Source organism: Lactuca virosa, chromosome 4, assembly GCF_052849685.1.
Source record: "Lactuca virosa cultivar CGN04683 chromosome 4, Lactuca_virosa_CGN04683_v6, whole genome shotgun sequence".
Taxonomy (NCBI): domain Eukaryota; kingdom Viridiplantae; phylum Streptophyta; class Magnoliopsida; order Asterales; family Asteraceae; genus Lactuca; species Lactuca virosa.
In genome coordinates, this window is record NC_136429.1 from 339,466,370 (window position 1) to 339,480,871 (window position 14,502).

The following is a 14,502-nucleotide window of genomic DNA, read 5'->3' on the forward strand; positions in this document are numbered from 1 at the left end:
ACAAAGTAAGCAACCATCTCAATTATACTATGCATTTGATTGGACTCCATACAAGTAACTAATAATCTTTTTTACTTCTACGTCTTCTTTTTTGTTGATCTTTTACAAACGTGTAAGCAATATCATTTCTTGTTTATTTGATAGATCATAGATTCATAGTCACTGTTATTTTAATAATATAAATATACAATAACTGTATACTGAGTTGTAACCATTATTTCATGGTGTGGATCATCATAAGTCATAACCAAACCCCGGACCCGATTTTCATGAGTATTACACAACTTATATTTGCAAACCATATTAAACCCCCATCTTTTGTATTGCATTAAACTGATACCATTAGAACACAATGTCTGCATAATATTCTACATCAACCGATCAGATGAATACAAAAATCTACTATTTACATGAATACATCACCAAAAATTGCCTCACAACTTCGTTTTGCGTCAAACAAATACACTTAACACTTTCCAACAATTCCTTTTACATAGATAATAAAATGTCACATACACAATACACCCTCGTTAATTCGAAACTAGTTGACGGGATTGCTGATCACTAAACCGTCCCTAGCCCCACAAAGAAATGAGAAATTGTGTTTGGATGGTAAACGGTGATGGAACATTAATGGCTTTCAGAGATAATAACTTATAAGTGTGATTTAACAGTAATCTCTTTAAGTTTTGTTCAAAAATTATCATTCGTTTATACTTACACATGTATTCAGCATGTCATACAATTGCTGACATGCAATTATGACATCTTTTTACACACTGCACGGAGTGGTGGTTTAATGACCTCCGTAAGATGAGGTGGCAACCCCATCCTACGCGTAATCATCATTTTCTAAGGTCGGTGAATGTCAAGTGGCTTAAGTCCACTTTTGGAGCATTACAAATGAGAGAGGCTCTCTCTCTCACATTATAGACCAGGGTCGGTCCTGATGATTCAAATGTCCAGGGCGAGTCGGAAAAAAAGGCTCTTAGGCCTTAACGTGTAAAGAATTAAATTACATAAACTATTTTTTTTAGTCGCCGATAAACTTTATAGAAATAAACATAGCAAAAACATAGTATTTTAATGAGTAATTACATATCGAAATAGCTAACCAACGACCCGTGAAGCTCTCCTAGCATTCTTGATAGCAAATTGGTTGACCAACTCTCTGTAGTCTATACTATCTTTGATTTCGTTGTTGATAGATATCATCGCCAAAACGGTAAGTCTTTCTTGGGTCATTGTGGAGTGTAAGTAAGAATTCAAAAACTTCAATTTCGAGAAACTCATTTCTGCAAATCTCACCATTACTGGAATAGTCAACAATATTCTATATGCAATGTCATGTATTTGGGAAATAATCAAGTTCTTTCAAAAACTTCAAAACATCTATTAGGTTGCTAAATTCATTGGTTTCCAATATCTCAAATAATTTCAACTTCGTATAAAGTTCATCGGCATCAATATCCGATCTTTTTTCAAACTTGAGTGTTTTTTCAAGACGATGACACGGTGACTTAAGATCCTTATCTTCAATTCCCTTCAAATTATGTGAAAATAAAAAATCAAATACTTTGTCATACTCTTTGAATTGTTAAAATCTTGTCTCAAGAGAAGAAATCACTTGATCAACAATGTATAAGAAATAATTGACTCTGAAATTCTATTTGGCTATAAATGAAACATCTTCACTACTTGAACTCTCATCAAACCTTTTTTCCGTTGAAACAAACGCTTTTGTGGAAATATTGGATCAATACGCATTTAAATAGCAATCTTCTTAGCTTCATCAATCTCTTTTGAAAAAACAGTTTCTTTATAATCCTTGAAGTACCTAATTAATATGTTTATTTCTGTAATAACATTATCAAGATGCATATCCTTTTCTTGTAACTTTTTACTCACAATATTCACGGTGTTTAATACTTGATAATGGATAACATTTGATAAAAAAAATTTCAAAGTCACCAAGTTCTTTTTCTACTAGTGAAGTTGCTTCACTTGCAATTGCAACATCGTTATCTTTTTCTCCAACTTGAAGTAAAGCTTCCTGTACATCAACAAGTTGCAGTTTAATAGCCTTTACACTCTCAACCCGACTTTCCCAACGAGTTTGACACAATGACTTAAGACTCTAAACTTGAATATTATCTTTCAAAATTTCCCACCTCTTAGTAGAATTTGCAAAGATAGTATAAATGCATTGAATGAGTCCAAAAAAGTTTTTTCCTTTAACACACTTGTTAGTCATAACATATTATGTTAAATTAAGAGAATGGCAACCACAAGAAGTGTAAAATTCTATAGGATTTAGATCTAAAAATCTCTTTTGCACTCCTTGGTGTTTTCCTTTCATGTTTGCTCCATTATCATAGCCTTGACCATACATATCATCTATTTCAAGACCAAGAGAATTTAACTCCTCAGGTGTAACATCAAATAGTCATTTTCTGGTGGTATCATCAACATTCAAAAAACCTAAGAATGACTCCTCAACGGTAACATAATTATATGACAACTTTAAATGCCTCACTATTATAGTCTTCTGTTCTTGGTGACTTAATTCAGGAGTACAATCAAGTATGATTGAGTAGTACTTTGCTTCCTTGATCTTCATGATAAGTTCTTTTTTAATTTCTTGAGCTATCAAAAGTATTAGTTCATTTTGGATCGTGTGCCCAAGATAATGGACATAAAGCCAGTCACTTGTGATCCGCCGCACATGCTCCTTGATAACCGGGTCAAACTCTTCCAATATTTCAATGACACCCAAAAAATTTCCATTTCCTATTAAATACAATTAACTAATAAGAAGTGGAATCAGTCACAATAATTAACACAAAGGTATTTGGTGCAACTGGAACAAAAAAATACAATTTGTAGTTACCTATTTTATAAAACTTTTCATTTGTTCCACAAAATGCTAAATTATGTTTAGAAAGAAACTTCACTACTGCAATGATTCTCAAAAGGACTTTTTTCCAGTAATCTCTTTCTTTCTTGAATTGCTCGTATTGAACTTTATCAATTGTTTCATTCAAGTTCAATCTTTTATGCATATCAAACCACTTCTTCCTATTTGTGACATGATCCAAGGAAATTTCATGATCTTTAACTCTAGTGGTAACATGGTGCCAATCCGAATAACCTTCATCACCCAATTTACCTTTCGAAATCCCTTTCCTAAACACTTTACAATAGAAACAAAATACCATGTCGAGCCCTTTCAAATATACTAGTCATTCTCTATCACACTTCTCCAAATTTGATAAAGTTCTTGTGTATAAAGCTATAGAAAACCGTCTACCAAATTTATCGTAGCGACCATACATAATACTTGTATCTCTTTTAGGAACTCTCTACACCAAAAGTTTAATATGATCTTAATTAAGTTTTTCCCACCTTCTTGGATCACATATATCAAGAAGCTCTTCAACGGAAACGTGCTCTTCTGGCTCTTCTACTTCTAGTTATACATGTTCTTGCTCTTCAACATGCTCTTCAACGTGCCCTCCTGTAACGTCCCAAAAATAAGACCTAAAAATTTCATTTTTCATTTAATAAAAACATTAATCCAAACATTGTTATACAACCCCAAAAGGTCAAAGTATGTCATGACATTAAAACATATCAGAGTAAATCTCAAAATGCGGAAAAAGGTGGTGTATGCTCTCTAATCATCCTAGGCTCTTCCCTTTCGATCCTGAAGTACCTGAAACATAAACTGAAAACCGTAATCACAAAGCTTAGTGAGCTCCCAAACTACCACATATCATACATAAATAAACATATATTGGGCCCCGCCCACACTCGCACAACGGTCCCCGCCCACTTAATATAACGGTCCCCGCCTAAAATTGCATAACGGGCCCTGCCCACATACAAATCATGTCAGCATAACAGATAATAGCATACAGAGTTACCATCGGGCCTCGCCCAGTAAGCATACAAGCACACACACATACAAGAGTCACACAGACATCTAGTATTCTAGCATAACATATCATGGGCGACATTGGTGCCTTAGACATGCTAAACCCAGTGAGGAGACTCACCTCGCACTGCTAAATCTCACAGAAAGATCTCTGGCTGCTGGCCCGCTAAAAATCATTGCGTTATCACGAAATAACATCCAATTAGTAATTGGATCCCGACTTACACTAAGAGTCCAAACTAGGGTAAAAGACCTTTTTACCCATTCCCTAACTTGGCCCAAGGCCAAGGCCCAATCCAAATGTCCAAAAAGCCCAAATTCTAAAATAATAATCCAAGGCCCAAATATGGCCCAAATTTACAAATTGGGTCGAAAACCCTTTATGGGCTTCAACCAAGATCCAATAAAGTATCCTTAGCCCAAAATAATATTCTGATGGCCCAACAAGGCCCTAATCATCTTGATTCAAAATGTGGCCCAACACCGAGGAGCCCACATGTCCGAAGCACATCTGCTGAGTATGCGGGGCGTACTCAGCTCGTACGCTCAAGATACTCGCTTTAGGGCTTGTACGCCCAGCGTACTCCACCAACTTAGCCAACTTTCTCATTCAAATCTTAAACGGTTAAGACTTTACTCCAACACTTAGATCTGACTTTCTTAAGGTGGTTTATCACATAAAGTTGCCAACTTTACGTGGATGCATGGCTTAATGAGCCTCTTTGATCTCAATAGAGCTTAACAAATGACTTAACACATACGTGAGACCACAAATGCCATAATGCTTGCATCTTTATGGACAAAGGGACCTAAAGCACCCTAGATCTACCATCAGTCACTTCTGCACCCTCACAAGGAATGAAAATGAAGAACAAATATCAGATCTTCAAGCTCCAAGCACAACTCTCAATGGTTCACTTCTTCCTCTCCTTCACAAGGACCCAAAAATCAAATTTAAGGCTCAAACTCTCAAGCTCTCACTTAGGGTTCGATTATATGGACAAGAGGGGATGGAGGCTATCTAAACATAACCTAGTGAGGCTATCATAAGGTTTAAATAGGGTGAAACATCGTAAAATTAGGGTTTCATTAATCCATGTGTACACCGTGCGTACTCCACGTACGCCCAACGTACGTGGTCTAAGGTCGCGATCCAAATCTAGGCTAGTACACTAAGCGTACCACCCTGTATGCCCCACGTACTAGCTCATGGAACAAAATGCAATACTTTTAATAAGGAGGGATTACATATAAAACTTACAAATTTCCATGTGTTACAATTCTCCCCTACTTGAATCAGACTTCGTCCTCAAAGTCCGCTACACCGAATAACTCCGGATAGTGCTCCTTCATCTCATCTTCAAGCTCCCAAGTCCATTCCGAACCCTTGCGGTGCTTCCATTTCACCTTCACCAATTCCACAACCTTGTTCCTCAAGGTTTTCATCTTCCGATAAAGAATCATCACCGGTCTCTCAATATAATTCAGGCGGTCTTCCACCAGAATATCCTCCAATGGTACCACTGTGGAATCACCCACTAAGCACTTCCGTAGCTGAGAGACATGGAACATGCTATTAATCTTACTGAGCTCATCTGGAAGATCCAAGCGATATGCAACTCGGCCCACCCAATCCAAAACCCTGAAAGGACCAATATACCTTGGGCCCATCTTCCCCCTCTTCCTGAATCAGATGACACATTTCCAAGGTGACACCTTCAGGAGTACCATATCCCCCCACCTGGAACTCCAAGTTTGATCGGCGCCTGTCGGTGTAACTCTTCTGCCGACTCTTAGTTGTCTGGAGCCTACTCCGAACTTGCTGAATCGGCTCAGTGGTCTTGAGTGCCACCTCGGTACTCCCCATAACCCGCTGACCGACCTCACACCAACAAATCGGGGTCCTTTATTTCCTCCCATAAAGCATCTCAAAAGGAGATCGATCAATGTTGGCGTGATAACTGTTGTTATACAAAAATTCCGCTAATGGAAGATCCATATCCCAACTCCCACCAAAGTCCAAAACACACGCCCGCAACATATCCTCTAGGGTCTGAATAGTCCGTTCGCTCTGACCATCGGTCTGTAGATGGAATGTTGTGCTGAAATGGAGACGAGTACCCAACTCGTCATGGAACCTCTTCCAAAACCTGGAAGTAAACTGGACATCTTTTTCAGAAACCACCGAAATCGGTACCCTAAGATGTGCCACAACCTCCCTGATATAAATCTTAGCCAATTTCTCTACAGAAATACTCTCCTGAATCGGAATGAAATGAGCCCTCTTGGTCAACTGATCAACAATTAACCAAATCGAATCCACCCCACACGTAGTCTCGGGTAACTTTGTGATGAAATCCATGGTAATGTCCTCCCATTTCCATACAGGAATCTCCAACAGCTTCATTTTGCCGTGAAGTCGCTGGTGCTCGACCTTGACTTTCCTGCAAGTCAAGCACCGCTCCACATACCAAGCTACATCCCGTTTCATGCAGGTCCACCAATAGTCAGGATGAAGATCCCTAAACATCGTCGTCGCCCTGGGATGAATGGAGAACCTAGACTTTTGTGCCTCCTCCATCACAACCTGACGTACACCGCCCCAATACGGAACCTAAACCTGCCGATGCAGAGTCAACAACCCACGACTATTGTAGGGTTTCAAAGTACTCCATGTATTATGACAATGGGCCTCCTTGATGAACTGTAGGTTAAAAGCGCAAGACTTGTCTTTTCCCTATAAATAGTCATGTATTCTTTATAATTAGGGTTAAGAGTGAGGCAAAATGTAGCCGCCAAACATTGTGAGGTTTCTTATGTAGAGTTAGATTCTTTGGCCTATTCTGAAAGTGTAATTTATTCCTCATGTTTTGAATAAATCGAGTGATCATTCGACATATCTTCTTTATTGTGTTTTTTCTTATTTTCCGCATCTTGTTCATCAAACCACAATTAGGGTTTTAATCCCAAAAGATCTCTCGACGAGGAATATTTGAAGCAATCCACGAATCTTGATTCTTCAGTAGTCTTCAAAAACGGGTTCTAGGATATATATATATATATATATATATATATATATATATATATATATATATATATATATATATATATATATATATATATATATATATATATATATATATATATATTTGGAAGTTGAAGCCTTGTCATCCATTCCATACTTTGAGGGGGAGATTGTAGGGTTTCATAGTACTCCATGGATTATGGCAATGGGCCTCCTTAATGAAGTGTAGGTTAAAAGCCCAAGACTTGTCTTTTCCCTATAAATAGTCATGTATTATTCATAATTAGGGTGAAGAGTGAGGCAAAATGTACCCCCCAAACATTGTGAGGTTTCTTATGTAGAGTTAGATTCTTTGGTCTATTCTGAAAGTGTAATTTATTCTTCATGTTTTGAATAAATCGAGTGATCATTCGACATATCTTCTTTATTGTGCTTGTTCTTATTTTCCGCATCTTGTTCATCAAATCACAATTAGGGTTTTAATCCCAACAACTATGATAATCGAAGGAAACCACCTGACCCACAATACGCTCACTCTTTCGGTTCTCTTCCTTCATAAGCTCAACATGAGCCTCCTGAATCCGCTTCAATAATGGAGTAATCACAGTCATCCTCAAACATATGCCTCTGATCGGACTCACGACCGTCTTGCGGCTGAGAGCATCGACCACCACATTAGCCTTCCTCGGGTGATAAAGGATCTCACAATCATAATCCTTCACCACATCCAACCACCGGCGCTGGCTCATATTCAGATTCAGCTGATCCATCAGATACCTCAGGCTCATGTGATCCGTGTAGATGGTACAACGTACCCCATAGAGGTAATGTCGCCAAATCTTGAGGGCAAAAAGCATAGCCCCCAGCTCCAAGTCATGCGCCACATAATTCGCCTCATGAGGCTTCAGCTGCCTCGAAGCGTAAGCGATCACGTGACCCATCAGCATCAATACCTCTCCCAAACCTGTGATCGACGCATCGCAATAAACCACAAAATCCTTGACACCCTCCGACAGGGTCAAGATCAGTTCCTCGCACAACCACTGTTTCAAGGTCTCAAAAGTTTTCTGCTGCTCAGGCCCCCAACGAAATGTAACCGTCTTATTTGTCAACCGATTCATAGGAACAACTATCTTGGAGAAATCTTGGATAAATCTCCAATAGTAACCAGCAAGACTAAGGAAACTCCGAATCTCAGATGGAGACCTCGGAACCTCTCACTGCATCATGGCCTCGACCTTGGCCGAATCGACCAGAATACCATTCTGGCTGACAAGGTGCCCCATAAACTACACCTCGCGCAACCAGAACTCACATTTGGAGAACTTTTCGAAAAGTCTCTCCCTCCTCAGAGTCTGCAGCACTTCCGTTAAGTGCTCCTCGGGCTGCTCCTGAGTCTTGGAATGGACCAAGATATCATCAATAAAAACAAGCATAGACCGATCCAGCATCAGCCTGCATACGCGGTTCATGAGATCCATGAACGCGGCTGGAGCATTGGTGAGTTTAAAAGGCATCACCACAAACTCGTAATGACCATAACGAGTCCGAAAAGTTGTCTTCTGCACATCCTCATCCCTAACCCTCATCTGATGATAATCCGATCACAAATCAATCTTGGAAAACCCAGATGCACCTTGAAGTTGGTCAAAGAGATCATCAATCCCTGGGATTGGATAACGGATCTTCACCGTTACCTTATTCAGCTCTCGGTAGTCAATGCACATACGATGAGACCCATCCTTCTTCTTCACAAACAAGATCGATGTTCCCCATGGAAAACTGCTCGGTCGAATGAATCCCTTGTCTAACAGCTCCTGTAGCTGTGTAGACAACTCCCGCATCTCGGGAGGAGCCAATCGATACAATGATTTGGCTATCGGAGCCGTACCTGGAACCAGATCAATCCTAAACTGAACCAGCCACTCCGGAGGCACCCCAGGAAAATCCTCTGGAAACAGATTGGGATAATCTCGTACAATCGGCACATCATCCACGGTCGCCTTGCCCTTATCCCGGGTATCCATAACATAGGCGACAAATCCTGAACAATTTTGCTGAATATAGAGTCTGGCCCTCACTGATGAACACAATAATGACCCACTATGAGCTCTCTCTCCCTGAATCACTAAATCTCCCCCACTTGGGGTTCAAATCCGGACTAACTGCCTAATATCACTACTCAACATCTTGTGATACCTCGCTTTCTTCATCTCCTTATCCGCCACAAACTCCGGAACCAAAAGTGCCCTCTCTCGAAACATTACCGTGATCTCAACCACTGTCCTAGTAGTCTGGTGGAGATCCTAAAACTCTCACGCCAACTGTTGCATCTCAATCACCGGTGCAAACTCAGCCCTAAACCTGGTCACAAAATCATCCCGCATTTTCGTATCAACATACTTGTCACCAATTGTGCGTCCCACCTCCTCCCAACAATCTCGTGCCCTGTCCTTCAAAAGACAGGAAGCAAGTCTGACCTTTACCCTCTCAGTGAAACTGCTGTTGCGGAAGGCGTTATCATCATCTGCTAACCACCTCCTGCTCGTTGCCTTCGCCCCATGATAGTCTGGAGCTCCACATGCCTGGAACTCCCTGAAGTTCAATGAATGTGCCCCTACCAAGGCCACCATCTCAAAACAAAAGGCACTCAACCGCTTATCTAAAATCTCCAGAATACCCTCCTTGATTGTACCAAAGATCACAGGAGTCTGCTCAGGAATGCAACACGTAATCTCAGACAAAATGAACTCCCTCGTCTGGTCATCCAACTGCCCGGATTAAGAACCTGAGCCCGAGCACTCCCCGACACCATAACTGTTAACAGCTCTGCCCCGCAGATTCACCATAATGAAAATATACCATATAAACAATCAGAATATACATAAAAATATATCGACGAATCACAACTCTACAAGCTTCCTGGTTTCATCGCAGCTCTCCTTGACTCGAGTACGGATCCTCTCCTTCCAGTAGTATGGGCCCATACTACCTTCCACATCTATCCGTACTTTCCTCAAGAATTGCCTTGAATCAGCCAAGCCACTTTATATCTATACAATCAACCCTCATCAAGATATGGCTCTCAGCACTAGATCTCATCCTAGGTTTTCGTAAGGAAAACTCCACACCACTCTCCGCCATCAGCTGCAGAAGGAACTCCCACTAACTTCCTCTAACTAGCTCAGGAATACAATTACATATCACCAAAATCAGATAATTCTTCAAATGAGAGGTCTCACACTACAACGGTTGGAATCAGAAAAGAGCTGCACAATATAGTTAAAACCTAATATTCTAAAATTATTTAGTCTCAGTAATAGGTAGCTTAACATATTCGTTTACTAGTTAGCTGAGGCTAGTGAGAACTCCTAAAAGCACAAAGCAAGCAGCATTCGAGCATCAAGTAACCAGAATCAAGCATCACCTAATGAGGCCATCCTATCACTGACTGATCATTACTAGCATGCAAGTCTACAAGCTCATACAAATGGCATACAAAGGAATCTCTCCTAACATTCTATCATGCACAAACTGAGCAGATCCTTAGCCCTAACTAGCATGCGATTCACAGATTCACATATCAAATCATATTAGATAACATGTATGGGTATTTTGGTAAAACTTACTTGAGCTCGATTAATTTCATGCACCACACCCTTTCTTGTCTTAGAAAACTCTTTTCTTAAAAATACATTTCTTTTTTAAAAACATTACCAAATCCTCAGTTTGAGTTCAGACACACCCGAGAGCATGTCCGAATCCCTCAAACCATGGCTCTCATACCAACTTGTAACATCCCAAAAATAAGACCCAAAAATTTCATTTTTAAATTAACAAAACCAATATCCCAAAAAAACATCATCATAAAATCCAGATAAAACAAATGTATCAATCATCATATCATATCAGAGTAAATCACAAAATGTGGAACGAGGTAGTGTGTGCTCTACAATCATCCCGAGCTCTTCCCTTTGGAACCAGAAATACCTGAATCATAAAGTGAAAACCGTAAGAACAAAGCTTAGTGAGTTCCTCAGCATACCACATACCATACATACATAAAAGATAACGGGCCCCGCCCAATGAGTGTAACGGGCCCCACCTACACTCGCGTAAGGGCCCCGCCCAATGAGTATAATGGGCCTCGCCCAAACTCGCATAATCGGCCCTGTCCACATACAATTCATATAAGCATAACAGGTAATAGCATACAAAATAACCATCGGGCCCCGCCTTGTAAGCATAAAAGCACATACACATACAAGAGTCACACAGACATCTAGTATTCTAACATAATAGATCGTGGGCCGGAATTGGTGCCTTCGACCTGCTAAACATGGTGAGGAAACTCACCTCACACCGCTGAATCTTACAGATAAGTCTCTGGCCATTGGATCCCAACTCATACTAAAAGTCTAAACTAGGGTAAAATACCTTTTTACCCTTTACCCATCTTGGCCCAAAGCCTAGGCCCAAACAATAAACCCCTCATCAAGATAAGGCTCCCAGCACTAAATCTCATCCTAGGTTTTCCTAGAGCAAACTCCACACCACTCCCCGCCATCAGCTGCAAAAGGAACTCCCGCTAACTTCCTCTAACTACCTCATGAATATAATTACATATCTCCAAAACCAAATAATTCTTCGAATGAGAGGTCTCACACTACAATGGTTGGAGTCAAATAAAAGTTGCACAATAGAGTTAAAACCTAACCTTCTAAAATTATTTAGTTCCTATAATATGGAACTTATCATATTTTCTTACTAGTTAGTTGAAGCTAGTGAGAACTCCTAAAAATCACAAAGCAAGCAGCATTCGAGCATCAAGTAATCCGAACCAATCATCACCTAATCAATCCATCCTATCACTGATTGATCAGTACTAGCATGCAAGTCTACAAACTTATATAATAGGCATACAAAGGCATCTTTACTACCATTCTATCATGCAACTAATGAGCAGATCCTTAGCCCTAACTAGCATGCGATTCATAGATTCACAAATCAATCATATCAAATAACATGTATCTGAATTTTGGGAAAACTTACTTGAGCTCGGTCAATTACATGCACCAGACCCTTTCTTGTCTTAGAAAACCCTTTTCTTAAAAATACATTTCTATTTGAAAAACTTTACCAAATCCTTAGTTTGAGTAAAGACACACCCGAGAGTATGTCTGAATCCCTCAAACCAAGGCTTTGATACCAACTTGTAACGTCCCAAAAATAAGACCCAAAAATTTCATTTTTGATTGAACAAAAACATTAATCCAGACATTTTTGTACTCCCAGCTTACTCCACCAACTTAGCCAACTTTCTCATTCAGCTCTTAAACGGTTAAAACTTTACTCCAACACTTTGATCCGACTTCCTTAAGGTGGTTTATCACGTAAAGTTGCCAACTTTACGTGCATGCATGACTTAATGTGGCTCGTAGAACTCAAAAGAGCTTAACACATGCATGAGTCCACAAATACAATAAATATTGCATTATTATGGACAAAGGGAACTAAAGGACCCTAGATCTACCATCAATCGTTTCTGGAGCGAATAAAGAGGCTCAACAACCAAACGATGGACTCAAAAAGTATAAAAATGGCACCAAACTAGATCTAGCATCATGGATTATCAAGATGGAAGCTTTTTACCTCACAAGGAAAGAAAATGAAGAACAAATCTTAGATCTTCAAGCTCCAAGCACAACTACAAATGGTTCACTTCTTCTTATCCTTCACAAGCACCCAAAAATCACACTTTAAGGCTTAAACTCTCAAGATCTCACTTATGGTTCAATTTTCTGGACAAGAGGGGATGAAGGCTGTCTAAACATAACCTAGTGAGGCTATCACAAGGTTTAAATAGGGTGCAACTCCCTAAAATTAGGGTTTCTTTAATCCATGTGTACACCGTGCGTACTCCACGTACGCCCAGCGTACGTGGTCCAAGGTCGCGATCCAAATCCGAGCTACTACGCTAAGCATACCACCATGTACGCCCCGCGTACTAGCTTAAGGACCAAAATGCAATACTTTTAATAAGGAGGGATTATATATGAAAATTACAAATTTTCCAAGTTTCACACCTTAAACATGTTTTCTATTGACAAAATTATCTAGAGCACCAACAACAACCTTTCTATTTTCTGCATCTAGTTTTCTCTTTTTACGTTTTTCAAAACTGGATGGTTGTTTAGACTTCATTACTACAAGTTCAATATTTTCAACTTCCAACATTCAAGTTACATCAACCGATAAAAATAAATGATAATCTCATAATCTAATATCAATTTCTGATAAACACTTAACATACTTTGATTTCTCATTAACGTATTCTGATTTCTCAATTCTCATAATATGGTTTCTGATTTCAACATTATATTTCGGATAAATGATAATACAATAATCTGTTAACCTTCAGTATTCACATTCTGAATTCTGATTTCTGATAATACAATAATACATAATCTGATAAGTGATAACATTAACATTAAATTTATGATAAGTAATTTCTGAATTAAGGAATTATGATAAGTGATCGACTGGAACAAAAAGAAAACAAGAAAAGTACAATAATCGATTGATAAAGTAAATAAGTGATAAATACCGCTGCTGCCCTTCTGGTTTCTAAAACTGAAATCTGAAAACAAGAAAACTCAATTGTCCCTTCTCTAGTTCTCCCTCACGCTCGTTGCACGTTGATGTTGTGCACTTGTGTTGCATGTTCGTCGCTTAATCTTGCTCATGCTCACAAAATAACTCGAAAAGACTGATGGAGCTCGACATCTGGACGTATGGTGGTTAGCATTTGGGCCTAAATCTTCTGATTACACATAACATATGTAAAAAAATTGGGCCCCTAGAAATAATGGGCCCTGTGCACAAGTCCTTCTTGCCCTTATCATCGGCCCTGTTGTAGACATTTCCATATAGATATATTCCACAATATGTTTAATGAAACATCAATGTCACATCAACTTTGTTACATCCCTACTCACCTTAAGAAATACACACAAATCCACATTACCACTTTTAAAAAAAAATTAAGTGACAGAGAGAGAGAAAGAGAGAGATGAATAAGAAAGATATAAAGAGAGAGATTGTTTAGCTACATATCTAAATTCACCTCACCTCATCACCACGAGGTTTTTAATCTTGTTTGGGGTGATGTTCACCATAAGGTTTCATTGCTACATAATATAACGTCCCTAATTTTGAACCCAATTTTTTTTATTTATTAAAATATATCAAAGTGTGATTATATTGTGCGGAAACATGTTGTGAATGTGCATGTGTACAGTTGAACCATGCCTTTTCACGATTCATTGAAGAGCCTGAAAAATATTTATATTCAACTGGGTAAGCACGGGGCTTAGTGAGTTCCCCAAAATACCATATACCACAATATATATATATATATATATATATATATATATATATATATATATATATATATATATATATATATATACTAGCCGTTTACTCGCGCCAAGCGCCGGGTGTGCATGCTGTTTTTATACATTAGTTTCTAGAGGTGACA

The 14,502-nt window shown here is 39.1% G+C and overlaps 2 protein-coding genes across 2 annotated transcripts; both read right to left on the minus strand.

Moving 5' to 3' along the window:
• Positions 1 to 1,345: 1,345 nt before the first annotated feature.
• Positions 1,346 to 3,218, minus strand: LOC145106182 (uncharacterized). Its single transcript, XM_079043200.1, has 5 exons — positions 2,891 to 3,218; positions 2,726 to 2,790; positions 1,930 to 2,053; positions 1,716 to 1,837; positions 1,346 to 1,543 (listed from the first exon to the last, which is right to left on the minus strand). The coding sequence occupies exons 1-5, from the start codon at positions 3,216 to 3,218 to the stop codon at positions 1,346 to 1,348; spliced, it is 837 nt and encodes a 278-aa protein (XP_078899326.1).
• Positions 3,219 to 5,233: 2,015 nt separating this feature from the next.
• LOC145106183 (uncharacterized) lies at positions 5,234 to 6,299 on the minus strand. The gene is made up of 2 exons (XM_079043201.1): positions 6,088 to 6,299; positions 5,234 to 5,621 (listed from the first exon to the last, which is right to left on the minus strand). Exons 1-2 carry the CDS (start codon positions 6,297 to 6,299, stop codon positions 5,234 to 5,236), a joined length of 600 nt encoding a protein of 199 aa, XP_078899327.1.
• Positions 6,300 to 14,502: the final 8,203 nt, after the last annotated feature.